Genomic DNA, 27519 nt, shown 5'->3' on the forward strand with positions numbered 1-27519 from the left:
TTATCACAGCAGGTGAAGCTTGGGGCAGAAAAGCCACCTTGCCTGAATTCACATGAAGCCTGTGAATTTGGGAAAGTTGAAGCCAGTTGCTGAGTGGGAGCTGCAGTTCCTGGTTTCTCTTCCATATTACCTGTCCTCTCCTCGTGCAGTGGTTAGGAACTGTCACAAGTTGATGGCAGAGCCCCAGCCCTTCCCAGCCAGTTGGATGCTTAAATTCCATCCATATTTCAGTATTTGTAGGATTATACTGTCAGAATCAGCAAGCTTGTTGCTGAACAAAAAAGAGACTTGAAGTGTGATATCATAATAACATTTGGGTATTTTAAATTTACAATAAATATATCTCTGCTGTGTTTGTATGCATTGCAATTTGGTTTTTGAACAGAGCAGGCACATGGCTTAGAATTCTCTTGCCCACATAGCTTTGCCACAGGTCACTGAACATGGCAAAAGGGACAGTGAGGATGCTGAGTGTTGGTCCTGACTTCAGTGCAGGACAGGTCCCTGTTCTGTCTGGATTGGAACACTCTAGGAGGAAAAGCTAAGCCCTGCATCTGGGATGTGGGAGAGGTGCTGAATTAATTAGTCCAGTCCTTCCATTCTTGCAGAAATTTCAGCCACACAGCTGTAAACTTTCAGAAGCCAAATACCATAATTGCACCAAACATTTCCCAAAACTCCACTTGCTGAACTCCATGTGTTTTTGTTGCCCATGAGCATCATGGGGAAAGTCCTGCCCACCAGACCCTGTGTGATGCAGCATCAGCCCACAATGTTGTGGTTTTGTAAGAAAAAAAAATCTTATTTCAAAATCATCATTTACCATGAGCTGGAATTGGTTTTTTTCTTGCTCTGTCCTGTTTATAACCTCTGTATCTGGTCCCTGCTTTTCCCACCCCAGGGAATTGCTGTGTGAGAACAGCCCTGCCTAGAAATGCTGGGCTCTTGTTGATGCTGGCTCACATGCAGGGACAGTGGATCCTTTCTCCCTGCAGGGCTGCAGCACCGTCAGTGCTGGGGACAACTCTGAGAAACTGCATTTGTGTGCTGAAAATGTGCTGGCACAACCTGGGCAAGACCCCACGGCAGCCCTTGGAAAGCTGCTCAGAGCTGAGTAATTACAAATGCTGCTGTTTCTTTTTTCTGCTCAGCACACTTGGGTCTTTGTGTTTTGAGAATTTGCAGGGGTTTTTTTTTTGTTTTTTTTTAAACATTTTTTCCCTTTTGCAGAAAACCCTTGTGTATGTTTGTTCCCTGCAGCATGGGATAGTAGTACATAATACATACATGAAAAAGTTTCTGATGCTGAGGGTAAGGGAGGGGGGTTTCTTTTGAAGCTGCCCATTAAGAATTTCAAAGGTGAAAACACTGTAGCCAAATGAAAGATGGACCACTGTGTGTCACATGCCTGTGCAGACAGAGAACTCTCTGCTGAATCCATTGCACTCTTTCACAGGCAGCAGAGCAGAGGGGAAAGTGCTAGCTGGGAAAACTTCAACAACAGAAATACACACTCTCTTCTAAAAGCACTGAACCATGGGACCTGGACAGTTCAAAAGCACCAGTGGAAATTGCACAACTTTCTGGATGTTGACTGTGACGTCATGCTGCTGTTGATTCTAGGGGAAAACAAACCCCAGCAATTCTTCCAGGGCATTTGGCTTTGTTCCTGTATTTTATATTTAGTTGTTGGTAAGTACGTCAGCAAAAACACACTCATTCAACTCTGAAAGATCAGAGGTGACAGTGACATCAAGGAAGCAGAAACGGGTGGGTGGGTGGGTGTTGAACCAAGGCCATACAAAGATCAATTATTCTGCTTCCAGCTCTTTTAAAGCTTTATTTCACCAGGAGTTAACTCCTTCACAGCATGTTTGAGCTCTCTGGCGTTTAACTTGATGTTGGCTTCTCTGCAGTGGCCCCCTGTGCCTGGTCACCTCACACTCCAGGAGGGGAAGGGTTCTGTGCAGGGATACAATACCCTGGCATAGCTCTGCAGGGCAGGACCTCATGCTCTCCAGAGAAATGCTAGCAGTTGGATTTATTTAGATTTATTTCCATAAATGTAGCACTAAGCATGGGTGCCATTCCCTGGGTGAGGAACGGCACGTAGTGCAGAGATGTAAACTTCCCTGGGATATTTCTAAAAACAGCCTTTTTAGGGACAATAGAGTCAGAACCACCCCCTCTCCTGGGAGATGAAACCTGGCAAGGGATTTGAATGCTTTTACAAAACATGTTAAATAGTGTATTTCTAAGAAGGGGCCGAAGCACATGTCAAACACAGGTTTCCTCTTACCATGGGTAGAGAGTAACTGAATTCCCAAATGTGCACAATTTTTCTTCATGTTTCCAGCAAATGCCCAATATAAAACTGCTGGGGAGGAGCAGAATAAGGTGCTCTTTGAGTTCAGCATGTCACCAGTTCCCAGCATGAATGTAAATGGCTTTTAACTACAACATTTGCTATCTCCTGAACTTCCAGTGCTGTGCAGCAAAGCCCTTGAAGTTAACATCAGTTTAGCAGGTTTTTCCTTTAACAGAAAAGAATTGGAAGGAAGCATCTTTCATAACACAAGGTTTCTCTGGAGAATTTTTTTATTGATTTAAAAGAAATTTTATTTCTTTGTGAATTGAAAGCAAATCCTCTTGAAATAAATACTCCTTTTTCAAAGCAGGGCTTGGGGAGGAAGATGACGAGGATGCTCTGCCGTGGCAATGGAAGGTGCCATTGGCACAGCAGAGCAGAACAAGCTGCTCAGGGAGGGGACAGCAGCTGCAGTGGGGCCATGGGCTGTGCTCTGCCAGCCGGAGGGTACAGCCCGCAGTGTCCCTGGCCGGGAGCAGTGGGAGCAGTGCCAGAGGTGGCTGCCTGGCAGGGGATCCTGTGTGTCCAGGGCTGTGGCTGTCCCCAGGACACGGGACGCGGGGAGGTGGCGGTGCGCGTTGCCAGAGCCCCATCTGCAGGCGGCTCCCCGCGCAGTGTGGGGCGAGGAGCGGCGCTGACGAGGTTGGGAGAATGAAATAATCTACCTCAAAAAGCAGGCTAAAACCCCGTTCTGCAGCCATTCTGCAGCCATTCTGCAGCCTGCTCGACAAAGGCCAGGTGTCTGTGAGGCCTCAGGTGGTTGGCACCTGGAGAGCTCTGGCAGTGCTGATTTCAGTGCCGAGCGAACTCGGGGCTCCTGAGGCTCTGACTCTTCCAGCTCTGTCGAGTGACCTCGATTTCCCCTATAGCAAAATAAAATAGATAAATTATACATGCATGTTTCAAGATAAAGTAGATAAGTTTAAAAAAGGAAGAGGTAGTGTATGCTATGAGAGGTCAAGAGCACAGCTTGTGCTGCCTGTTTTGAAGCTTCTTGGCTGCTCTTAGAAGGGGTAAGGAGCTGGGATACCAAAGCTTTTTCCCCATGGGATATCCATGCAAGTCTTTCTCCTATCCCATCACTGTTTTCCATATTGACTGGCGCCTTGTCCCTCACACATTTACCTAAATGAGCCAAACTCAGAAATCAGGGCAGGGAAGGAGGAGGAAGGGATGCGGTGGACAGACAATTGCATAAGATCCACTTCCTAAGGAAATGAGGCAAAAAGAGATTCAGACACCCTGATTGCAGTGATAGAGGAATTTGTATTCCTGTTTCCCTTGGCAGCAGCACTGCACTGTGACAGGCCATCTTTTATCACTTCTCTAAGCAAAGTGCAGCTGGGACCCTGTGATAAATCTTCCCTTTGCTCCATCCCGCTCCTGAAATAACTCAGAAGTGTGAGTTCAGAAAAGGATGTGCTGCATTTCTTCCCCTTATTAGCTGAAACAACAGGCCTGTGATAATCTGGCCTGCTTGGAAGTGTCAACATTTCCATGTTCCGTCTGATTGGATAAATGGAAATACAACAATCTCACAACGTGCCAGGGAACCCATGGGTAGCTCTGTCCTACAGAGCACTGGAACAAAAAACTATTCCAGGTGCATTTGGCTTTTTGGGAGGCCGTGCTGTGGCCTGGTAAGGGCACCTGTTGAGCTCAGCTCCCCCATGAAGTGCATCACTGCAGATAAAACTTGCTGCACAAAACATGAGCACAAGGATTGCCTGAGCAAACTGCCTGGAGGAAAACCTGAGGGGAAATGGAGCCAGAGGTGCCCATGGAGGGGCGCCTGAGGGGAAATGGAGCCAGAGGTGCCCATGGAGGGGCACCTGAGGGGAAATGGAGCCACAGGTGCCCATGGAGGGGCGCCTGAGGGGAAATGGAGCCAGAGGTGCCCATGGAGGGGCACCTGAGGGGAAATGGAGCCAGAGGTGCCCATGGAGGGGCACCTGAGGGGAAATGGAGCCACAGGTGCCCATGGAGGGGCGCCTGAGGGGAAGTGGAGCCAGAGGTACCCATGTTTGACAGAGGAGGTGTGTGGAAAGAGGGATGTCATCAATGTGCCATTGCTCTGGGAAAGGAACCGTGAGCTGTTACTGCACACCTGTGTGCCTTGTGAGCCATTCCCTCCCCTTGTCCTCGCCTCACCGGGACTGCAGCGCTGTCAGCGCCCCTTTCCCCATGGATAAGGAAAAATGGGCTGCTTTTCTTACAAAGCCACCACGTACCACCGGAATGTTAGTTTGCCTTTTCCCCTACTTTTTATTTATTTAACAATATTACAATTTTGGGGCGTGCAGGAGGTGGGGCTGAGCAGGGCAATACCCAGACCCTGGTCACCGCCAGCACTGGAGCACGGCGGGCTCTCAGGGTGGGAACCCGGGAGCAGAGCTGGCTTTACACGGAGAGGGAGCTCCGGGAAGGGCTCAGTTCGCTGTACGGATGGCGCCTCCCTCAGCCCGCCCCGCTGCCCTCACGGCGCTTCCCCTCAGCCCGCCCCGCCGTGTCCCCGCGCGGCCGCCGTACCGCGCACGTGCGCGCCCGGCGCGGCGCCGTCGCTGCGCAGCGCCCGCGTAAGTGGCGGCGGCGGCGGGCGCGGGGCTGAGGGCGGCGGGCGCGGCCTCTCCCGCCCGGCGGCTCCGGGGCCATGCTGCGGTGGGGGCTCCGGGTCGTGAGCTGCGGCTTCTCCGCCCCGAGGAGCGCGGCGTGCGCCGGGCCGTGGCGGCGGCAGCGCAGCGTGGGTACTGCCGGGCCCTGCCCTGCCCCGCTGTGGGGATGGGTCAGACCGGGCGGGGCCATCGCCGGGGTCTGCCGGGTGTCCGGGCAGCGCAGGCCCTGCCTGCCTCCTCCGGGGAGTGGTGGCACGGCCCAGGGGGGAACAGGGGTGCTCGACCTTCCTGCCTCAGGCTTGTTCGTGTGCTGTCGCTTTCTGCCTGAGTTCCGTGCCGCTCACGCTCGTCCCATCTGCGGTTGTTTCCCCTGCAGGTTCTTACGATGGCTGAGGATTTGATAACAGCTGTTGCCAGCCAGACAAAGAGACTCAACAGCAGCAGCGAGGTGGTTCAAAGAGTGGAAGAAAATGGGCATCCGAGCAAAAAGTTGAAGAGTGATGCGGATGAGGAAGATACAGAGGATCAGAATAAGAAGTTACCCAAAAGGAAGATTGTGCTGTTGATGGCATATTCAGGGAAAGGCTACCATGGCATGCAAGTATGTGGTTTGTTGAAGCAGCATCTCCAGCTTATTTTTTGTTTTGGAGTCTGTTAGGTTTAGTCAGAGTGCCTGGGTAGGGAAACAGTTGAGCATTTGCGGTGTGAAAAACCAGGACGGGAACAGTGTGTGAATGGCTTCAAATGGTTTGGTAATAACTTAATTTTACAAGGTCAGTGATGCATCTCTGATGATTGTAGGGACAGTGCTTTGTCATAGCACCAGACGTGCCTGTGCAGGGTGGTCTGAGGCACTGAGCTGGCTGCTCCATCTGCTGCTCCTCTCCACGTACTGCAAGCTCCATACACTTAAAGAATACTTCAGAGGCTCCAGGGGATAACTGACAATCTTGCACACAGACAGGGAAGGGAGCCTTTCATGCTTACACAACAAGGGAGGTTCTTTTCACCAGCAGTAAATATCATGCTTGCAGGCACATCAGGTGAAGTGAGCAAAAGAACCCAATCTAATTTCTGCAAGAAAAATATGTAGAGGCTGGGTTTGGAGCAGCAGCTGTTGGCTTGCAGGCACTGGGACAGTATTGGTGCTGTTTCATGCAGTTGAAGGAATCACCAAGAACCTCCAGGAGTGTTGCACAGTGAAATTAGAAATGAGTCCTTATTTGCATGAGTAACACCTAAATCAGAATGATGTTATTATTAACACTGGCCAAATACAGTAAGGTTTGTTAGAGAATGGCTCTTAAGGCTGCAAAGGGAAGACTTTTAAATAATTTCACAACGTTTGATTAACAAAATTCCCGTCTTCATTTATCCCGGTATTGTTCTGTTTCTTATTTTTACTGCATCTAACCTCAGAGAAACGTGGGATCTTCACAGTTCAAGACAATAGAAGATGACCTGGTCTGTGCCCTTGTCCAGTCAGGATGCATCCCAGAGAACCACGGGGAGGACATGAAGAAGATGTCCTTCCAGCGCTGTGCTCGCACAGATAAGGCAGGTTGGGCAGGGCTGGGCTCTCCTGAGCTCTGGGGTTTGCACAGCTCTGCTGCTGGGATGGACTGCTCAGGCATTGTCCAGCAGCAAGTGAATCTTCCTTGAAACTTCTCCTTTTGTCCTCCTCTATTAAATTAAAGTACAAGCAAATAAGCTTGTTATTCAGTTATTTCAATTCTGCGAGTGTTAGAGCTTCCAAAGTACATAGTTATGTGGGGTTTTGTGTTTTGTGGCTTCTACAGGGTGTGTCTGCAGCTGGACAGATTGTGTCACTGAAGGTCAGGCTAATAGATGACATCTTAGAAAAGATCAATAATCATCTTCCTTCTCACATCAGGATTCTGGGTAAGAGCACTGAAATGGGCAGAGAAAATGTTTTCAAGAAAAGCTTTCTCCTGCAGAAGGTCTCTGTAATTTTACTTATATGGGTTTAGTTTTAACATGCTTCTATTAGCTTGAAATTGGGGTTCATTTTGAACAAATCTTGCTTAAAAATTTTTTGCTTACAATTATTCTTGTTGGTAGGAGTGAGATCACAATCAATCTGTAACCTGCTGATTCAAAAACCTAATGTCACTTTTAATTCCAGGCCTGAAGAGAGTCACTGGGGGATTCAACTCCAAGAACAAATGTGATGCCAGAACCTACTCTTACATGCTGCCCACGTTTGCCTTTGCCCATAAGGACCATGAAGTGCAGGAGGAGCTTTATAGGCTGGACAGAGAGACCCTGGAAAGGGTCAACCAGCTGCTGGGCTGCTACAAAGGGACACACAACTTCCACAACTTCACATCACAGAAGGGCCCCAGGGACCCCAGTGCCAAGAGGTACATCATGGAGATGTACTGTGGAGAGCCCTTTGTCAGGGAAAACATGGAGTTTGCAGTGATCCAAGTGAAGGGTCAGAGTTTCATGATGCACCAGATCAGGAAGATGATTGGGCTGGTGATAGCAATTGTGAAGGGTTATGCTGCTGAGTCCATCATGGAGAGAAGCTGGGGAGAGGAGAAGGTTGATGTCCCCAAAGCCCCAGGACTTGGGCTGGTTTTGGAGAAAGTACACTTTGAGAAATACAACAGGCGTTTTGGGAATGATGGGCTGCATGAGCCGCTGGAGTGGACAGAGGAGGAGGAGAAGATTGCTGTTTTCAAGGAGCAGCACATCTACCCTACCATTATCAACACAGAAAAGGAGGAGAAATCCATGGCAAACTGGCTAAAAACCCTCCCCATTCACGACTTCAACTCCTCTGCTGTTGAGGTGCAAACTAACAACAAAAATCCAAAGGTAATGACTGAAGCCATTATTTTACAAATGGAAGCTGCCAAGTTGAAACATCTCTTCCCTTTGTACCAATTTTGTTTTCCATGAAATGCTGTGGAAATGACAGTAATCTGGAGTGTGAAATGTGTTTAATCTTTTCTGTCTTTGTGCACTTGATGATAGTGGAATGAACTGTACAGAGCATTGTTTTAGCAGGGTTTCACAGGCAGTAGTTGAGGAGGGAGGAAGGAAAGCTTTAAGCACAAGAAATTTGCATCATCATAAACTGGCAACAGAAATTGTGGACACATTGCCAGCCTTTGCTGTTGTGGAAGTGTTTGAGAATCTAGGTTTCAGGTTGACAATTTTGCTTTAAAAACCTGCTGGCTTTTTGTATTCTCTGATTTTGGATTAATTCTCATTTTGTTACCAGATAAGGTTTGGGATCAGAGAAATTTAGGGCCAACTCTTTTAAATTAACCTGCTATGAGCTCAAAATAGGCTGTCAGAACAACTTCTAAGTAACTGGGATATTGTGGAATTGGATTTGTGCCAACAGGAACTCCTGTGAGCTGTGAGGTGAGAATACATTTGTGCCGACAGGAACTCCTGTGAGATGTGAGAATACATTTTTGCCAAAAAGGAAATTTCAGTTAAAGGCTGGCAAGTCCTTGAAGAATGAATGATGGGCAGGGCTAAAACTTCTGTGTAGTGCAACTCAGAAGAAAATAATGGCCTTTTTTCATTTAACAGAGTCCTTAAAATCAGCTTTATTTTGTGTAGCAAATGGAAAATGTTGGAGATGGAGACATGGAGAAAAATTATGTCTCTGCCATTTTAGGGATGATATTAAACTTACAGCCTTGTTGAATAGCACAAGCAAGACACCATACATTTCTCAGGGTTATTTTTGTACTTGTGGTAATTTTTTTCTGAATTCTGGATATATGAGAGGGAAGTTTGTCACAGGAGGGCACAGCAAAAGCCACTTTGGTTTGTTTAAATGGGACCCACAGAGACTGTGTGGCTCAGAGTCCTTTACCTGGTGAGGTTCCCAATCCTGGATGTATTCCTGGAGGGAGGCAGGCTCTGCTCCCTGCTGATAGACCCAACCAAGTTTGGGTTTGGCATCGCAGTTAGCACAAGCTGTCTGGCAAGGATAAATAAGGCATGATGTGACAGACTCTGCTGAGATTCTGCAGGCTGTTTGCACTTCAGTGAGCTGTGCTTGCTGGTATGAAGTCAACTGTGTGAGTGACTTGGAATTTGTTTTGTAGTAGGATATTAAATAGCCAGTGTTAAATTTGTGGGATTTGGTGCTTTCAGCAAGTGGTGGTGAGGGGTAAAAAAGGGTAACTACAGACAGACATATATTATAGATGTATAGAACTGTAGATGTATACTATGGTAGCTTCTCTTTATAAAAATACTTTGATATCAGTTAAAATACTTGCTTCAAAAAAATACATAAACCCCCCCAAATTAATTGCACCATATTGCCTTACTCCTGATGGAGTGGCTCCCAGAGACGAACTCTGACTTCAGTCTGCTTGTAAGTTTCTAATATTTGTAGTTTTTCCTTGGTACTACTTTGTGTAATTGACTTCACTTTCAAAGAAGTATTAGTGAGCCCTGGCTTATTCTGCAATACAGGTTGGACATAAATTCTCTGCAGCAGACAGAATTCTCAAATCTGGTTTTAGACAATGTAACAAGCTTAGCTTTTGAGGGACTTGCATAAAAAAGCACTTAACTTGTCTCACCTGCATTTATTTTAAATATCACCATTTCATGTTACTACCCCACCTTTAAGTTTCCCACATACTGCAGGAATAATTAAGGAGTTGTAAATGTTGTAAAAAGAAGAAATTTCCTCTCTGCTAATTGTAATCCCAAGTACGTTTTTCATTCCAAGAAGCCTCTTTACCACCAGAGGTGTTTATTACAGTATGAAGTTGAGACCCAGGACTGGTTTTTTACACTTGTGGAGAAGTTTGAAGTCAGTATCTGTGCCTCAGGTCAGTTGTGGTGTGAGTGCAGCCCTGACAAAGCATTTTGTGTTTTGCTTTGCAGAAGAGCAGCGATGCCGAAGGCAGCGATGGTTGTGGTGATGATTCTGACTGAGCCAGCAGCACCTGGGACCCCTGCTGCTTGCAGTTCCCTTTGTCTACAAAAAAGTGGCCTTTCCAAATCCAAGAATCCAGTGAAACAGGAGCTGGTGCTTGCAGAACGAGAACTGGATGCCCAGGAGAAACTGGCTGGGGAAGACAGTGCAGCAGAAAAACCAGAAGCTTTTTATACCACTGACTGATTCACCTGACTGATATACTTGAAAACAGTGTAGTGGGAAATCAGCTTTCTAAAAATAATCTTGAAATGCAGGATATCTTAATTGCTATTTGAATAATGTTTTTATTATGTTTACCTGGAAAATAGTATTTTAAATATGTATAATCTCTACGTAAAGATGGGGCAAATCATTTTAATATACTCTTTTTTACTATGAAGTTACAACTTCATGAGCTTTTGATTTTTTAAAAATAATTTACCTTTACTTAAACTGAATCTCTAAGCTTTTATTTTTCATGTCATCCATGGTTTTCCTATGGAATAACACGCATGACCCTGAGATTAACTCAGTTACTGTGTGGTGCTAAAGATGCCAGGGTTGTGGATTCAATCCCTTTTTGGGCCATTCACTTAAGAGTTGGATTTGGTGATCCTTGTGGGTCCCTTCCAACTCAGAATATGGATTAGAAACTCATCATGCTGACTGCTGTGAACTGTTTTGGTTTTGAAACAAATTTCTGTGTGTTTGAGAGCTTTGTAGGTCTAAAAGAAATGATTCCTTACTCAGTGGGAGGGCTTCGGTTTGGAATGTGAACTGAGCCATATATTCCAAGATGAGACCTGTTCTGTGGGACTGCCATCCTCCCAGCATTGCCCTGGTGCTTGGGCAGGTTCTAGGGTATAAATCCACAGCTCCAGGTGTGGTTGGGCCTTTGCTGGCTGAGGTGTAACCCCAAAATCCTCTTGAGCCATCTGCAGGATGCAGAGTTGAATTGACTTGGCTTGTGGGACAGAAATGGTGCTGAACTCCCAGGGCTTTAATCAGGCCTGGTTTTGTGAACTCTTCAATCCCATCAAGCTCCTCAGAACAGAGAATGTCTGCAGTGATGTGGGAGGCACATGTCAGAGCACTGCCATCCTCTGGGAATCAAGTTCATTTTTCTGTTTTCAGAATTGCCTACCCTGGAGTTCCTGCTCCTTTTTCCCATCAGTGGTTTAACTTCTGGTTCTTGTTTCCAGCTCTGTGGAGGTGCCAGAAGAAATGGCACCCTCCTGCCTTACTAACCTGCAGAACACCATTGAAGGGCTGGAACAAGACTCCCAGAATTTGGATATTGGTACAAGTACTTGATACATTTCTCTTGCTGAGTCTCTATGGAGACTTGCTTTTTAATATGGGACTTACTGAAAATGAGGAGTCAACTCTTTGTTCCCACATTTAGTGGTGTTTTGCTGAAGTCTTTATTTTTTTGGTTCCTTCTGAAAATACTCATTTGGTTTTGCAGGGATTTTTTTGGGTTGGTAGGAACTTTGGGGAATTTTTTTGTGGCACAGCTATCCTTTAAAAAAGGATTCCCATGTTCATTTTCTGGATTTTCTTTAGAACTTTTTATTTCATCATGAAGGCCTTGCTTGATTTTATAAGACCAACTGTGTAGAAGTGCCCTGGAGAGAGTTTTTGCCTGGATTTTCATTACAACCCTTGCTGCTCCCTAATATTGACCTACTGTGCATTATCCTCCATCCAGAGCTCCATTTCTCCATACCTTTCTATCTGAAAAAAAAATAACCTTTATCTGCTTATAATAAAGGCTCCAAAGCTGTGATATGTACCACAGTTGAAATCAAAGAGAAAATCTATTTGGAGAGAGAAAAAAAAACATGAATTACAATAATAATAATAATAAAAATAAAAAATACTTAAGGGTCGCGGCTCCCCCTCTGTGCTTGTGGGAGCGCCTGGATCCCCCCGCGATGGGAGGCCGATGGTATCGCCTCGAGGGGCGGGGCCAGCTGTGGGCGGGGCGAGGGGCGGCCGTGAGGGGGCGCTGCGGGAGAGCGCGGCTGGCCCGGGGCGTGAGGGGAGCGCGGTGCGGGTCAGGCTGTGCGGGAGCGGTGCGGGGTGTCACGGAGATATACGGGGGTGGTACATGGCGTGCGGAGCGAGTCAGGCTGTGCGGGAGCGGTGCGGGATGTCACGGAGATATACGGGGGTGGTACATGGCGTGCGGAGCGGGTCAGGCTGTGCGGGAGCGGTGCGGGATGTGGGGGAAGCCGCGGGATGTCACGGGGCTGGTAGGGGGTACTACATGGCGTGCGGAGCGGTGCGGGGTGTGCAGAGCAGGTCGGGCTGTACGGGGTGTGCGGGATGTCACAGAGGTATACGGGGATAGTACATGGCGTGCGGAGCGGCTCAGAATGTGCGGGGCCGGTGCAGGGTGTGCGGGATGTCACAGGGATAACGGGGGTAATCCATGGCGTGCGGAGCGGGGCCGGTGCAGGGTGTGCGGGATGTGACAGGGTATACGCGGTAGTACATGGCGTGCGGAGCGGCTCAGGCTGTGCGGGGGTGGCAGAGGGCAGTGCGGGGACAGGGCACAGCCGTCGCTGGCGGAGGTTGGTGCCGGTGCGGGGGAGCGGGGCACTGCCGAGCCCTGTGTCAGCGCCGGCTCCGTTCCGGAGCAGCGCCGGCACCCCGCGCACCGGGCTGGAACGGCCTTTACAGCCCGGCCCATCCCGCCCCGCTGCTCTGGAACTGGCAGCGGTGACACCAGGCAGCTTACTCCTGTCACAGCTGCCGTCACCTCCCGTGCGTGTCACAGCACCGACCTCTCTCCCTGACTGCAGCCCGTGTGTCCCTGGGCTGGAGACAGCTGAAATTTGGCCATCCTGCATCTTCAGAGTACAAACATACCCAGTCCAGACTCAGAATGAGCTGCAGCAACTGGATAAATCTACTGGGACCATGAAGAATTCAAATGGTTAATTTGGGTTAAAAGGTCAGTGACCATTGAGATCAACTCCCTTTACAGATGTGCAGGAAGCAATTCTGCAACCATAACCCCCATTTTGTAGCAAAATAAAGTGAATGTAAAATTTAAATAAAGATATAGAAATGGATAGAGCTTTGACAGTGGTAGTCCAATGCACCATTTTATTGATAAGGACATACTTTATTAGGCTAACTTTATTTCAGTTCCAAAATAGTACTTCACAGAGCGACTCTTAATTAGTTCTGACAGCAATTAAAAAAAAGCCATGAACTTTAAAATAATGCTGTTACATCTAGTGCTTTTATTAATGATTGAAGATTAAGTGTAAGTTTTAAGTTTTGTAATTAAAGATAACTGCTTTAATGAGATTTTCTGTAATTGTAACATTATATCCAATACCAATTGTTACACATTTTAAAAACCCTCTGGAGAAAATCTTAGAGATCCTAGCAAGTGCTGCACGTCTCATTTTCCATGCATTGGGTTTAAATTTGTACCCTCTGAGCCCAATTTGTTGCTTTCCTTAATTAATGTTGTTGCATGAAATTTTTCCCTTTTGGTCATTTGATACCCTGGTAGAGATTGGTTGTGTAGCTGTCAGCTCTCTGCAGGGCGTTGTTAGCACAGATCTTGTCAGCTTCAGGAATGGGTGAGTGCATCCTAGACTGACTTGCTTGAGTCACACCTCAGAGCTTCCAGGCAGGCAGGTCTGTTGGGGTGTGGTGGAAAGCTGATTTCACCAGCTTTGTAACAGGTTGTGTTGCCACTTTATTTGGTTCTCTTTGTCATTTCACTATTTTCTTGACTGAAATTGCCATTTTTGACAGTCGCTCTGCAGGTGGGATGCCTCCTGTCCCTCAAGTGGCTCAGCAGATCATCCAGGAGGAAAACCAACAGCAAAATGGACCAAATTTGTCAAATCTGCTCAATTCTTACACAGCAGGAACCCAGCTCTGCCCCAGCAGGTACAACCAGCAGGATGGGATAAGAACCATGTGCTTGTGCTCCCAGCTCCAGTTCTCTCACAGCAAAAGGTATATTTGTATATTATACAACATTTATAAATACAACATTTGTGTATTATCTTGTCTGGGGAGTGCTGACTTGGTGTTTTGTGTGGAGACTTTGTGGATGGCAGAATTTATCACTCCAGGGAGTAAGGAGTAAATACTTCCAGTATTTTTTGCAGATAACTTTGCCAGGCCTGATAATTTTCTTCAGACAGCTGTGGTATAGCTAAGCTGGGTATGAATCTTTACAAAAAGATTTCGTATTCATTTAAATTTAGAATGCTCAGTGGATACCTGTGCCTCTCATTTGGTTTTAATTAGTGCTGCAGATATACATGATTTTTCTTGAACAAAGGAAAGGGGTGAGAAGGAATCAGACACATTCTCTAGGGAAGTAGCATTTATTCCTGTAATGAAGCCTTAGAAGGAGATTTAATTAAACAGAATCCATTATTTTAAATTTTTATGCATAATTTTAAAATAAGGGGGGAGGGGGGATGACAATGAAAATTTTTGCTGCTTGTGCTGACTTGCCAGCAGTTGCAGGATACTTACATGTGTTAATAAAAATACCAGAAACTAAATGTGTTTTTATATGAATTTTTTAGGGAATTTTGTCCATCTGCCATCTGGCAGAATATTTAAATTCTGTGAAAGTTCTCACTGAATCAGCCAGCACTTCTGAGGAGATCTAGGGGTACCATATTTTAGGAGAAAAACCAAAAGTTCTCAAGATTGAGTAGCTCTGCATCCCAAGATTCTCTACTGACTTCTCATCTAACTTCTGCCTCACAAAGTCCTTCAAAAACTTTAAAAAAAGCTGCACAAAATGCATTATTCATTATCTTTTAATAAAGTGCAGCTTCAAACACCATGGAATGTTTCCAAGGAGTGAATAATTATTTCTATTGATTATCCATGTAACATTTTAACATTTTTCACCGTGTCTGTCTTGGTTTTGTGTTGTGCAGTAGGATACATAAGTTTAATTTTTTTTTTACTCTTTTTTTTTTTTTAAACTTCATTTTATTTACTTTACTTATGTTTACTTGAAGGAAAATGAAATTCTGCAGCGGACAGCAGCACTGAGGAAAGGAAGTTTTTGATCTCTGAAACCTCTGCCCAAACTCCATGAGGCCCCACAGCACAAATCACACCATGATTTCTCTTTTGGAGGAAATGCAGTGGATGGCAACAGATTTTTTTCAAGAAAGAAGATAAAAGATGATAACAACCAAGAGAATAATGTGAATATGATATTTTAAATAAATAATAGGCAGCATTTACATGGTTAGGATGTGATCACTGGGGATCTGGGATAGATAGTTTGGGGTTGCCTCTCCACTTTTGTAAACTTTAAACAGTACTCCTTAAGGGGTTGTAATTATTTTCTTTCTTTAGAAATGTACTTTTTAGATAGAATTGAGTAAAAAGTTAAAATATTTTATGGTTTTATTTTAGGATTAATGTGTCAAGGGGGTCTGGAATGCCCGTTCTATAAAGACAAATGTTTTAATTACAAGCAGTGAATGAACTGCAGAGTTTGTCATTAGAGGGTGCTGCCCTGTTTGTGACTCCTGGTAACATGAGCACAATGCTCTATTTCCATGGTGTGGGCTTTTGGAACCTTTTAAAGTAACAGCAGCTGCTCTGCAGTGTCACATGACACGTGGCTCTTCAGTTCCACTTTAATTCTGCCATCAGCTGGGAGCTTTTTCATCATTCTCACATACTGCACTATATTACTATTATTTTCTTAAACTGCAGCTGAAGAGTAATAAAATATTTCTTTATTTTGTGAGGTTTTTTTCTTTTACTGTAATTTAAGCACACAGACTTGTCTCTGTTTGATGTGATTGGGATGGAAAACCAAATCACTTGCTATGAAGCACAAATGCTGCCAAAACTGAAGGTAACTGGAAAGTTTATGGAAGAGATCTCCTGCTCCCCTTCAGCACCCAGACTTGAGCCAGTGAAGGTCCAACCAAACAGGTATGCAGTGTTCAAATGATTGATTTCTTTTTTATTGATTTTTTTTTAAAGTAACAGATGAAAAAGAGTAATATTTGTGAGGGCTGAGAGGGTTAATTCAGAATTATTTGTTTATTTTTTTTATCTTCTGTTTCCAAACTGATCACTACTGAAGACTTTATGCCTTTAAAGTCTTCTGAAGGAAAGCAGAGTGATTTTACTGTTTAATAGTTGTTTTCATTTATGAAAGCTCAGTTTTGGTCTTTCTGGCCAGAGTTGAAGTCACTTGTGGTGTTGATCAAACACTGAAAATGACTTCTGGAGTAGTTTCCTAAGCAGAATAATTAAATCTTCTCCTTCTAGTTAATTTTCAGATGTACTTTCAAAACACTTAAAGATTTTTTTATGGAGGGGGGAGAGAGGGAGGGAAGGACAGAGGGAGAAAAAAAAATGCTCAGTTAAATTTTGAGCTTATTTGAGTTGTGTATCTGAGTCTTCCCTCAGAAGAAAGTTAGGAGGGTTCAGTTTTGAGTCTTGGAGCAAATGTAATTTTGCTGTAGGGCAATGTAGAGTTAAATCTTACAGTAAATTAGCCTGGTATGAGAATGGTCAGTGAAGCCCAAGACAGCCTGTGTGACACGTGGCTGTGACAGGTGACAAGTGACAAGGAGGGTGTCCCTCGTGTTCTGAGGCTGCTCTGCCAGAGGAGAGCATTGGCAGTTAATGAGGGTAAGGACTTGGGAGTGACAGCTGAAGTATGTATGTAAAACAGAAGAAGAACTCATTCTTTTTCTGGTTAGACATCTTTGCTTCCCTGGAAATAGCATACACAGACCAGTTATTGTGAAATCAGCTCTTAAAACTGCAGTGCTTTTGAAACCATACCCATAGTTAAAGCTCTGCTCCATTAAGAAGTTTGACCCTAATTAGCATCTTTTGGGGGTTCTCTTGCTGTCTCCAGACTCCAAAGATGGCTAAGGAATATGGGAATTCTGTCATGCCCCTTCCTGTAATCCTTCAGAGACCAGAGCATTTGGTGTACCTGAATTTTACAGTACAGTGTGTTTCTTCTGTGTGTTGAGAGAAGCAGAATCCCTCCTGCCATATGCTCTTCAGCTGGGTACCTCTTTCAGCTCAGATTACTGACTAAAAATAATATTGTTGCCAGTAGGCATAAACTAGAAAAGCAGATTTATTTTTCATTGCAATACCAAAGCTAACATTTGTCCATGTATCACAAGTGTCAGCTTTTCTCCTGCTCTGTTCTCCATTCATGAGCTGAATTATCCTTATTCATGAGAACTCTTGCATGAGCTGAATTATCCTTATTTTCAAGTTTGTTTTTTGCATAAGCTTTATCAGGTCACAATAGATTCAGAGAAGAATTTTGAATTTAAAAGGTATTCCAGAAGAAAGAGACAACTGAAGGAATATCTGGACAAAATATACTTCTGGAATGAGTGTCATTGTTCCAGAACCCCCCTGTATGGCAGAGACCTGTTGGAAACTTGCCCTTGGATCAGGGAAAGAAAAATCTCTCAGCATTGTTGTGCCAGGATTAACAAGTGGTGCTGGGCTGGCTTTGCAAATTGCCTTCCATGCTCCAGCACCTCAGAGGCTGAAAGGATCCATTGCAGGAACTCATTCTGACATTGAAACAGCAGCAGATTGCCCTGAAGGATTATTTATTATTATTATTATTATTATTATTATTATTATTACTACTACTACTACTACTACTACTACTACTACTATTACTATTATTATTATTATTACTACTGCTACCACCACCACCACCACCAGGTAATTGATACAAGTCCATGTGCAGTCCTTGCACAGATTTGGGTGTGTGCTACCCTCCAGAACAGGGTATTTATGTGAATAACTATAAAATGATAAATAGACTGCCTTGTTTTATCCTTTTTGCAGGCTGCATTCCTCTATGCTGAACCGATTTGCATCTCAGATGTAAAATTTTGGATCATTCTAGGATCTGAAACTCTCCATAGTTCCATGGCAACTGTTATTAGTTATATAACAATTCTGCTTTATTTTGACATGTCTTGTACTTGTTGTGTTAATGCTGACAAAAAAAAAAAAAAAAGAAAAAATAAGTGGGAGTTGTAATTAGCTTCTCTTGGTAATTTTATGGATAGTGGTAATTTCCTCTTCCCTTTTTTTTTTCACTTACTTGATGTCAGCTTTTACCTACATGTCCTGATTTACTTTGTATTACCCTTATCCAGGTGCTTTGTGCTTCTTTGCAAATATTACTGGTTTGAGTAATGAATATCCCAAGCAGTTAAAAATGAGTATAACAAAGTTTTAATTTGTTTTATAGAGACCTATGTGTGTTCCCAGCTGGAGCTGTTGCTCCTCCTTGTTTGTATGGAGCAAATCCTCCTTACATATGGACCCATGGAATGCAACCCCTGCAGTTCAGTCTGGAGGAGCAAAGGTGGTGCAGGAATTGATGATTCAGTTATTGGTGATTCAGGTATTGGTGATTCAGGTGTTGGTGATTCAGGTATTGGTGATTCAGGTGTTGGTGATTCAGGTGTTGGTGATTCAGGTGTTGGTGATTCAGGTATTGGTGATTCAGGTATTGGTGATTCAGGTGTTGGTGATTCAGGTGTTGATGATTCAGGTGTTGGTGATTCAGGTGTTGGTGATTCAGGTGTTGGTGATTCAGGTATTGGTGATTCAGGTGTTGGTGATTCAGGTATTGGTGATTCAGGTATTGATAATTCAGGTATTGGTGATTCAGGTATTGGTGATTCAGGTGTTGGTGATTCAGGTGTTGGTGATTCAGGTATTGGTGATTCAGGTGTTGAACACCCACCACTGCTCACACCTGTGTGCAGGGGCTGTCTCTGACTGTGAGTGTCACCTGCAGAACCCTCAGCTTCTCACTCATAACCAGGCAAGTTGGGAGCTCTGTCCTGCTTTGGCAGCTGAAAGCAGAAGGGGCAGCAGGTGCTGGTTTTGACACAGATGATTGCAATGCTCAACATCCTGGAGCTTTCCCTGAATTTCCATTTCCCCATGTGAGTGAGAGTGGTGCTCACAGCTGGCATTATCTGGTAAGAGGATCTCTTCCTCAAGCTCATAGTGAGTTGATGCTCATGGTGGGAGGGAGAATGCTAAAGGGAAGTCTAAGACATTTGCAAGATTCATTTACATAATTTCCTTATTTATTGAAGCAAATTATGTATGTAGCTGTAGCTCAAATATGTAATTATACATGAAGTATGTCATTTGATGAGGCATCTAGGGTGTTGCCAAGGAGTATGCCACTAGTTATCCTACCTTTATGAGCAATTTGTGCTTCAAATGCAGATGGTTTTTTGCACAATAGCCACTTGATTAATTTGCTTTTGCTTTCATTATCTGTAGCTATTTACATTGTTAGTACTTTAAGTGTAGTTGGTGTTTTTATGTTTGCAGTTCCTCAGCCTTACTCCAGGGGCTTTTATTTTGTAGAGTGCCCTGGCATTGCCTGAGGATAAATTGAAAGTATGCTCCTTTCCCTCCCCAGTAAGATTCTCTGTATCCTCTGGGGCCTACAATTTGAGCAAACATTACCAATATATTGAAGTTTTTTCTTACTTTTTATTCCAAACTGCATCATTATGCTTTCTGTTAGATGCAGTATAAAACATAAAAGAATACTTTGCCTTAAAGCAACACAAGGGAGCACAACAGAAAGGATTTGATTTAGTCATAGACAAGAAAAATGATGGAGTATGTGCAGGAATAACAACTCAGTCAGGTGTTCTTAGTCATAGGCCATGATGTGATTACTTGTAATAGATCTTTAGGTTTTATATGGCTGACTGCACCATAAATTAATAGTTTTAATGATAGATTAATTATGAGCTGTGTAGATCTGTAATGTGGCAGTCAGATAACTTGAAATGTTTGCACGCTTAATGTAGGTTGGGGAAGTAATAAGAAAGCAATTTTTCCAATCTTCTCATTCTCTTAAAAAAAAAGTTTGTTTAGAGATTTATCCTATATTAATGTCAATTTGTAATTAAATTGCTTGTTTCCCCATTTTAGGAATTCATAAAAAGCTTCAACCAAGACAAGTGATCCTTCTGTGCTGTCCTGTCTTGCCACACTCCCTGCACAGGTGTCAGTCACACAGATGTGATTCCTCTTGTCTTCTGTGACGCTGATGGACACAGAGATGGCATGGTGTGACAAAACAGGAAGAGGCAGAGATACCCACACATGCAGGTGAGTTTCATGCTAAGAAATCAGTGTTTTAAAATCAAAAGTAAAGAGAAAATTATTTGGGAAGAAACTAGGATTTTTTGGTTGAGGTCACACTTGTAGTTTAAGTAACTTGATCTTTCAAGGTGCCTTCAAAAATTTTATCATACCCCTTCCCTTCAGACTAGGGGGAAAATGAAAATCCTGACCTTCCCACACTGCTGCTCCTGCCTTTCCCTCCCACTTTCATCTAACAAACCATCTGGACTTCTGTGTTGGGACAGCCAAAATAAATGTGGGTGTTTTCAGCCCTTGATAAACAAAAAATGCCATTCTTGATTATCATTGAGTTTCAGATGCAGTGATGAGATGCTGTGTGTGTAGATGGATTTGAAAGCTTCTCTCAAATGTTTCTTGCCTTGGAAGGATGTGCTGAGAGCACAAGGGGTGTAATGGGTTCTTTGTTTTACAGGTTTGCAGGTAATTCTATTGAAGAGAGGCTGTTGAAAAAATGTATTAAACATGATTCAACAACTGGCTGCTCAGGGAGGGGATTGTTCACTTTTTATCCCAGGTACTGTAACATTAAGAATGTGAGCAGTTATTTGATGATACATAAAAAAATAAGTGTTTTACTAGATCTGAGACAGAATTTTAAAAAGGTAGTGGTTTCTTTATTTCTAGGCTTGATTGGGAACCAGTGATGTGTGTTCACAGTTAAATTGAGTAGAAATCCTGAACTGTCAGCTCATATAGAAAATCAGACGGTAACAATATCTAATAAATATTGATAATATTGATATTGATACATTGTAATAAAGATTTGCTTGTTCCAATGATAATGTTACCCTTTTATTGACATTGTTTTAATCAATCAAAAGCAACATCTGCAGCAAAATGTGTCAAATACATCTGTAGTCTGACTTTTCTAAACTTGATTTTAGGATGACTAAAGAATTTTTGCATTTTTTCTTAAAGGTCTTGGATCCTATCAGTGGTGTGGTTAACTCTTGCAACAATGTTTATCACTCCCCAAAGCAACACCAAAATTGTTACATAAAAACCATTGCAGGTCCAGAGGGAAAGGAGAGTTTAAGTTGAAACTCGCTTTGCATTGTGAGGACTTGGGGGTTTTGGGGTGCTTTTTGTTGATTTTTTTTTCCTTTTAATTCCTTATAGCTGTTAGAGTACTATGGGAGTTTTGACTAAGCAAAAACATAACTAGATTTTAGAATTTTGTATAGCTTGGTATACAAACAAATGCTGGTAAATACCTTTTCCTAACAGTATGACTAATATAGGTTACATTTATTACATTTCCATGCACTTAGGAATATGAATTTCCCCAATGTTATGATAATATGACCTTGGATGTATCATTTTGCACTACCAGTATGTTAAAAATAAGGGAGAGGAGACGTTTATTTTAAGTGGTAGGATATGAATTGTCTTCACTCAAGACTATTGATAACTATGAATTTTGAGAGTGGGCACTTTTGATTAGGTATTTTTGGTACCTAAGCCTTCATTTTGTATTTATTCCAGAATGTAGGTGGTCATTCTCTTTGTGTTAGACAAGCCTGTGCAAACCACCAGAATTCTGAGTGTATTCAAATCTGTATAAATCGCTTTGAGTTGATGACAATGACTACTAGAAAAAAAAGTTCCTCAACTAGATTTCTCTAAGTTTACTTTTACTGTCAATATTTTCCTCAGATTTAATAGTAAATCACTGGTGGCCTGATTGGTGAATTTGTTTTTTCTCCTGAACACGAATGTATTTCACGGGGATCTTTTCTTATCAAAGGCTCTGTGATAATCTTTAGCCTTAAGGTAAAATAGTGTTTACTGTCCAAGAATCAAATCTGTGCTTGTTTTGATGTAAAGAAAAGCCTGAAGTGCGGCTCCATCTGATGTACCCAAGTCCTTCCTCATGTCCGGGTGGACCCTCCTGAGCATCAGTGAGTGCGCGTTGTGTCACCTGGCACCACCGAGCAGAGCCGGCCGTGCTCCGAGCTCTCTGCACACCCTGACAGACGGGGATGGATGGGGTTCCCTGTCAGCTCGAGGCTGAGCAGCTCCGGCTCCCTCAGCCTTTTCCCGTCGGAGATGCTCCAGCCGCTTCATCTCCGTCGTTCCCCGGCCGGCCCCGCTCCGGGCGCTCCCAGCCTCTCCTGCCCTGGGGACTCAAGCCCCGCCAGCTGCAAGTGTGCCTTTTCACACCGTGTATTGAAGGGTAGCGATAGCCCCGCTCCGTGCGCGGACAGAAACTGCCCTTTGCTCGGTGCTACAATAAATATCATTTATCAGCGCTGTCGCCGAGCCCGTTCCTATCGCGACAGGGCCCGCTCCGCGGAGCGCGCAGGCGCGGGGCTGGCGCAGGCGCGGCGCGGCCCGCGGGTGGCGGCGCAGGCGCGGCGGGACGCGGTTTGTCTCCTGCCGGCGCTGGTAGCGGCGCCCCCGCCCGCGCTTCCTGCCCGCAGCGAATGGAACCCGCGGCGCCCGCGGTAAGTGCGGCCCGCGGGGCCCGCCCGGGCCCGGCTGCGCGCCCCGCTCCGCCCCGAACGGCCCCCGCCGGCCCCGCCGCCGCACCGGGGGAGGCCGCGGAGAGACGGGCCCGCCCGGCGCGGGGCGGGGGACGCGGGGCGGGCAGGGCCGGGCCGGGCCGGGCCGGGGGAGCGCGGCCCCGGCGGAGGAGCCCCGGGCGGGGGGAGCTCCCGCGGAGCGGCGGCGGCGGGGCCGGGCTTCGCCCCCGGTCGGGCGGGCCCGGCGCGCTGCTCGCACACAAAAGGCGATCCCTGCTTCGGGACCTCCCTTATCGGCCTGTAATTAATTAAGTGTTTTCACTGCGGCCGTAAGTGTTAGTGAGGTGCGGGTAATTAAAATAATAAGACCTTGTTACTGGTGATATCTTTTGAATCTTAATGATTTCGTATGGGCGCTGTGAAATAACCACAATACCTCGAAGAATTGCAGTATTGTTAAATCTTTTAGAAAAGCGGCCTGTAAGGAGTGCAGCTTTTTCCTCTTCCCGCTCTACGGAGCTCGTTCGCTCAGGTTGGAGCTCCGGAGAGTGGGAGAGCCGAGACCCGGTGCGGAAAGCTGAGACTCGCCGGGTGAGCCGCGGTGCGGGACAGTCGAGACCCGGCGGGTGAGCCCCGGTGCGGAAAGCTGAGACCCGGCGGGTGAACCCCGGTGCGGGGCTATCGAGACCCGGCGGGTGAACCCCGGTGCGGGGCAGTCGAGCCCCGGTGCGGGAGAGGCGGAACGCGGCCGGAGGAGCCGCTGTGCCCGCTGCGCTCCGCGGTACCCCCGGCACGGGAGGTCCCGGGCTCTCGGTCCTCTGTCGCTGCTGGCACGCGTGTGACAGCGCTGCTTTGCTCCACCTTCCCGGACAGCCGCCTCTCTCCCGGGGCAAGGAAGGGAATCTCCATCCGCAGGGCTTGGGCGGATGGCTGCAGGCAGCGCAGGGCAGGGCAGCGCTGGCTGTGATGTGCTCCGTGCCTGGGCGGCGGGAGAGCCGGCGGCTGCATCCCAGCAGCGCTGCCGTGCCGGGGTGCTGCTGCCTGCTGCCGCCTGCGACCGACTTGGAGTTAGGAGCACAAAGGAGTGGCAGCATGTTTGTGTGTGTTTGGCCTGAAATGCTAAAAGTGAAAGTGTTGCTTTCAAAAGAGGGGAGAGATTTTGAAAGGGAAAAAAAAACCCATCAGGTTTCGTTTTCTCTTGATGCTATTTCTGTGTGACTCCCAGCCCTGAATCTACCTGTCAGTGCAAGTCATTGGAATTTTTGTTCGTTCTGGTTTTGTATTTCAATTACAGACATTTTGGTATTTCTGGGTAGCTTGACCCAATAAACAGCATTTGAAATGAAATGCAGATTTGGTTAATTTTCATCTCTTGTTGTGTTCTGAAGGACAAAAAAGCAACGTTAAGGATCAAGTACAGTAGTTTTACATACATTTAGATGACTTGGCTTCAGTAGCTAGAACAATAAAGTTGAATAGTCTGTCCATTTTCTTAGTTTTAGTTGCTGTTGAAACAATGGACTATACATTTTAGCAATTAAATTTACGATAACTTCACATTAAGAGTTTAAAACACTGAAACATTGGTAATAATGAAGATGAAAAAAGAGTAGATGCCTTTGATGCTGGAGACTATTGTTTCTTGAAGTTCCACAGCAAGAGAAAAAGTCCTGTTCGTTCTTTTTCTTTTTATTATTATTTGAAGTCATTCTGCCTAGCCAAGGGAACACAACATTTGTAAGACTATTCAATAGTAGTATTAGCTAGAGAAATTAATGAGGCATTTAATTGAGATTTGGTTGTGCTGAGGGTTTTGGATAATTTGAAACATTTTAAGTAACTGCAAAACCAGGATAACAGAGTTCTTACTGTAACTAATCTTTCTAGTTGTAGCTATATAGTTTCAGTTGCAGAAGAGTTTTTACATTCCCTGAATGTCTGTTTTTGTGTATTTCTTTAGACGACACCGTAAAACCTTAGATCAGTGAGAATGCACCATGGCAATGGCCCTCAGAATGCCCAGCGCCAGCTGCAGAGATCCAGGTCCTTCACGGGCAGCGAGGGAGAAGAGCAACAGGCGAATCTACCCCAGTCCCCCGCTGCCTCCTTCGCTCCCTCCGCGAGCCCCTCGGCGCCGCAGTCGCCCAGTTACCAGATCCAGCAGTTCATCATGAGCCGGAGCCCCGTGGCCGGGCAGAACGTGAACATCACCCTGCAGAATGTGGGCCCGGTGGCCTCGGGCAACCAGCAGATCACGCTCACCCCGCTGCCGCTGCCAAACCCCACGTCCCCCAGCTTTCAGTTCAGCCCCCAGCAGAGGCGCTTCGAGCATGGCTCCCCCTCGTACATCCAGGTCACCTCTCCGCTGCCCCAGCAGGTGCAGTCGCAGAGCCCCACCCAGCCCAACCCGGTGCCGGTGCAGGCGCTGCCCAACGTCCGCGCGGGCACCCCCGGGCCCGGCCTGGGCATGTGCAGCCAGAGCCCCACCAGAGGCTTTGTTGATGCCAGCGTGCTGGTGAGGCAGATCAGCCTGAGCCCTTCCAACGGCGGCCACTTTGTGTACCAGGAAGGACCGGGGATAGCACAGATTGCTCAAGGAGCCGCTGCCCAAGTGCAGCTGCCATCGTCCGGCCCGCCCGGCACCGTGAGGGAGCGCCGGCTCTCGCAGCCGCACTCGCAGTCCGGGGGTACCATCCACCACCTCGGCCCTCAGAGCCCCGTGGCCAGCGGGGCAAACATGCAATCCTTGACCAGCCCAGGCCACATCACGACGACCAGCTTGCCACCCCAAATCAGCAATATTATCCAGGGGCAGCTAATGCAGCAGCAGCAGCAAGTGCTTCAAGGGCAGCAGCTGAGTAGACCCATTGGATTTGACAGGACTTCTGGTGGATTGATAGCAGGAGTTGGAGGACCGAGCGCGTTTGGAATGACATCACCTCCTCCTCCCACGAGTCCTTCACGGGCCACCGTGCCACAGGGGCTGTCGAGTCTTCCTCTCACTCCTACAGCTAGCACAGCAGTGAAAAAACAGCCCAAAAAGTTGGAGGAGATTCCTCCTGCCAACCAAGAAACTGCTCAAATGAGAAAGCTATGTTTGGATCATCACCACAAGCAGATGGAAATTCTTAAGGAAACTTTTAAGGAGTGTTTGATTGAACTGTTTTTCCTGCAACATCTTCAAGGGAATATGATGGACTTTTTAGCTTTTAAGAAGAAGCATTGTGTTCCTCTGCAAGCATACCTGAGGCAAAATGACTTGGATCTGGAGGAGGAAGAAGAGGAAGAACAATCTGAGGTCATCAATGATGAGGTAAGAAACTTTGTTGGAATAAAATCATAGATGAAGTTGTAGCGCTGGGATTGTGAAGTATTAAAGAATGGGACAGGACATGAAAAGTCATTTTTGCTTGGTGAAGTATGGCAGTTTTTAATAAAATAGTTGGCCTGAAAGAATGCAATTCTGCTGGGTAGTGTGATTCAATGGATTGGTTTGAGTGTGCTGTTAGATTTTTGGATTGAAAATAAAAGCATAGAGAGGGAGCTTTAACTGTCCTAGCTGCACACAAATAAAGATGGTAGAAGTGTGGAAATGGTTTTAAGCTCTCGGAATGGTTATGACTAGTAATCATAGTTTGAATTTCACTTAGCTAGACTTGGACAAACCAAAAAAGAATGAGCAAAAGCATTACAAGAGGTTAACCTGACTCATGTGAGTTCTAATCATAGATGTTATTGAAGTTCAGTGTTGCTGCAGCCAACAAAAATTGTGAATTAATCTAATTAGTGAGGGAGAACATGTGTAAGGGTCCACAGTCATATATTGCATTATTCAGAGTGTCCTGGAGCTCTGTGTGTGAGCTGCTGTTTAAAGGATTTACAACCAGCCCTTACAGACTGGACATTAACAACTTCACTTTGTTACTTATGCAAAGGTTTAAATCACTAACTTGAATTCACTGCTTATTGATGGCAAAGAACTTGAAAGAAGCTTGCCACAAACAGGTGCTGTGCAGCTTTTCCTGCACTTTTGTACCCATCTGTGGGTGCTGGAGCACTGGTCTGGTGCAGAGCCTGCCCACAAGCCAACTTGGCAAGTGGTTGCAGCAGGGTAGATAGAACTGATGCCCCTGCACCACTTGGCACTCATAAATATCTTCTAAAATTTGTGAATTATGTAGCTGCCAGTTTGTAGAGGAACCAATATTATGTAAAGAACCTTGTGTTGCTTTGAATACCCTTTGGAAATGAGTGCCTTCTCTCAAATTTAATGGCTCTTAGGTATGAATCATTAGCAATCATACCTTCAGTTGGAATTAGTAGGAAATTTTAACAGAATAATGGCTGAAGTTTAATTTGTTCAGCACTTCGTTGTATAAGCTTCTTAATTAGGTAGAATATATTTCTGCTTGTGACAGTTACAGACAATTTTGAAGGAATCATTACTTTATATAGTAACATAAAAGCTAGCCTGTTACTGTAATTTATTGACAATGGATATTCAGTATTTTTTTTTCACCTGGTTTGTGTTTTGTCAAATTGTTTAGGTGTTCTTGTTGGGTTGCGTGTTTGTCAGCTGAAATAACCAGGTATTTTTAACTACCATCTGCACACTTTGAGGGATCTTTAGTGGGTGTAAATGGTACAGGTTCCTTCAAGTCAGTGGTGCTGTACACTTTAAATTTAGAGTTCAGTCTCTGCCCCGTGGTGTTTTGGGTTGAGAATTTGCTGTACTTCGCTGCCTTCTCGTGGTGGATCCTCTTTTGTTTGTGGAAGCTTCTTGTCCCTGTAACTGCTGGAGAATTTTGCCAAGTGCAACAGCTGAAGTCTTTATGTGTTTTCAAGCGATGAATCCTTCTGAAAGATTAAGACACCTTTTGAGTATGTTCTTTCTTTGTATTTTGTTGTCGTGTTCTGTTTTATTTCCCCCTC

General features: G+C 45.3%; 2 protein-coding genes, 1 long non-coding RNA gene and 1 other non-coding gene across 28 annotated transcripts in view; all 4 read left to right on the forward strand.

The window, feature by feature from the left end:
- Window positions 1-4899: 4899 nt before the first annotated feature.
- Window positions 4900-10304, forward strand: PUS1 (pseudouridine synthase 1). Of its 3 annotated transcripts, none has more exons than XM_058036869.1 (6): window positions 4900-4944; window positions 5357-5581; window positions 6400-6537; window positions 6780-6882; window positions 7127-7824; window positions 9874-10304. In XM_058036869.1, the coding sequence occupies exons 2-6, from the start codon at window positions 5366-5368 to the stop codon at window positions 9922-9924; spliced, it is 1206 nt and encodes a 401-aa protein (XP_057892852.1). In that variant the 5' UTR covers window positions 4900-4944; window positions 5357-5365; the 3' UTR covers window positions 9925-10304. The 3 variants fall into 3 exon arrangements, with proteins under 3 accessions (XP_057892852.1, XP_057892851.1, XP_057892853.1); XM_058036868.1 differs by lacking the exon at window positions 4900-4944 and adding an exon at window positions 5019-5108; XM_058036870.1 differs by lacking the exon at window positions 4900-4944 and adding an exon at window positions 5033-5112.
- A 1920-nt stretch (window positions 10305-12224) lies between these two features.
- Window positions 12225-22376, forward strand: LOC131091213 (uncharacterized). 8 transcript variants are annotated; one of them, XR_009115363.1, is made up of 8 exons: window positions 12225-12869; window positions 13691-13897; window positions 14929-15120; window positions 15702-15865; window positions 18186-20086; window positions 20535-20636; window positions 20747-20829; window positions 21041-22376. It is a non-coding gene; the product is annotated as an uncharacterized LOC131091213 (long non-coding RNA). The 8 variants fall into 8 exon arrangements; XR_009115366.1 differs by having other exon boundaries at window positions 18186-19616; window positions 19907-20086; window positions 20535-20829; XR_009115368.1 differs by having other exon boundaries at window positions 18186-18927; window positions 19907-20086; window positions 20535-20829.
- Window positions 19291-19427, forward strand: LOC131091323 (small nucleolar RNA SNORA49). Its single transcript, XR_009115383.1, has one exon. It is a non-coding gene; the product is annotated as a small nucleolar RNA SNORA49 (small nucleolar RNA).
- A 131-nt stretch (window positions 22377-22507) lies between the features above and the next one.
- The window catches only part of EP400 (E1A binding protein p400), a 47785-nt gene continuing 42773 nt past the window's right edge, over window positions 22508-27519 (forward strand). For 13 of the 16 annotated variants that reach the window (XM_058036704.1, XM_058036709.1, XM_058036712.1 and 10 more), the window contains exons 1-2: window positions 22508-22569; window positions 24548-25900. In XM_058036704.1, coding sequence (XP_057892687.1) covers window positions 24578-25900 — 1323 coding nt within the window. In that variant the 5' untranslated portion in view covers window positions 22508-22569; window positions 24548-24577. Of the gene's footprint in view, window positions 22570-22873; window positions 22932-23162; window positions 23179-24547; window positions 25901-27519 lie in introns of those variants that run through there. The other 3 variants (XM_058036706.1, XM_058036705.1, XM_058036707.1) reach the window with 3 other exon arrangements.

Source organism: Melospiza georgiana, chromosome 18, assembly GCF_028018845.1.
Source record: "Melospiza georgiana isolate bMelGeo1 chromosome 18, bMelGeo1.pri, whole genome shotgun sequence".
NCBI lineage: Eukaryota > Metazoa > Chordata > Aves > Passeriformes > Passerellidae > Melospiza > Melospiza georgiana.

Coding starts and splice junctions, on each gene's coding strand:
- PUS1 (XM_058036868.1), top strand. CDS start 5,019: ATGCTGCGGTGGGGGCTCCGGGTCGTGAGCTGCGGCTTCTCCGCCCCG. Junction 5,582..6,399: donor AAGGCTACCATGGCATGCAA/GTATGTGGTTTG, acceptor ATCTAACCTCAG/AGAAACGTGGGATCTTCACA. Junction 6,883..7,126: donor TTCTCACATCAGGATTCTGG/GTAAGAGCACTG, acceptor TTTTAATTCCAG/GCCTGAAGAGAGTCACTGGG.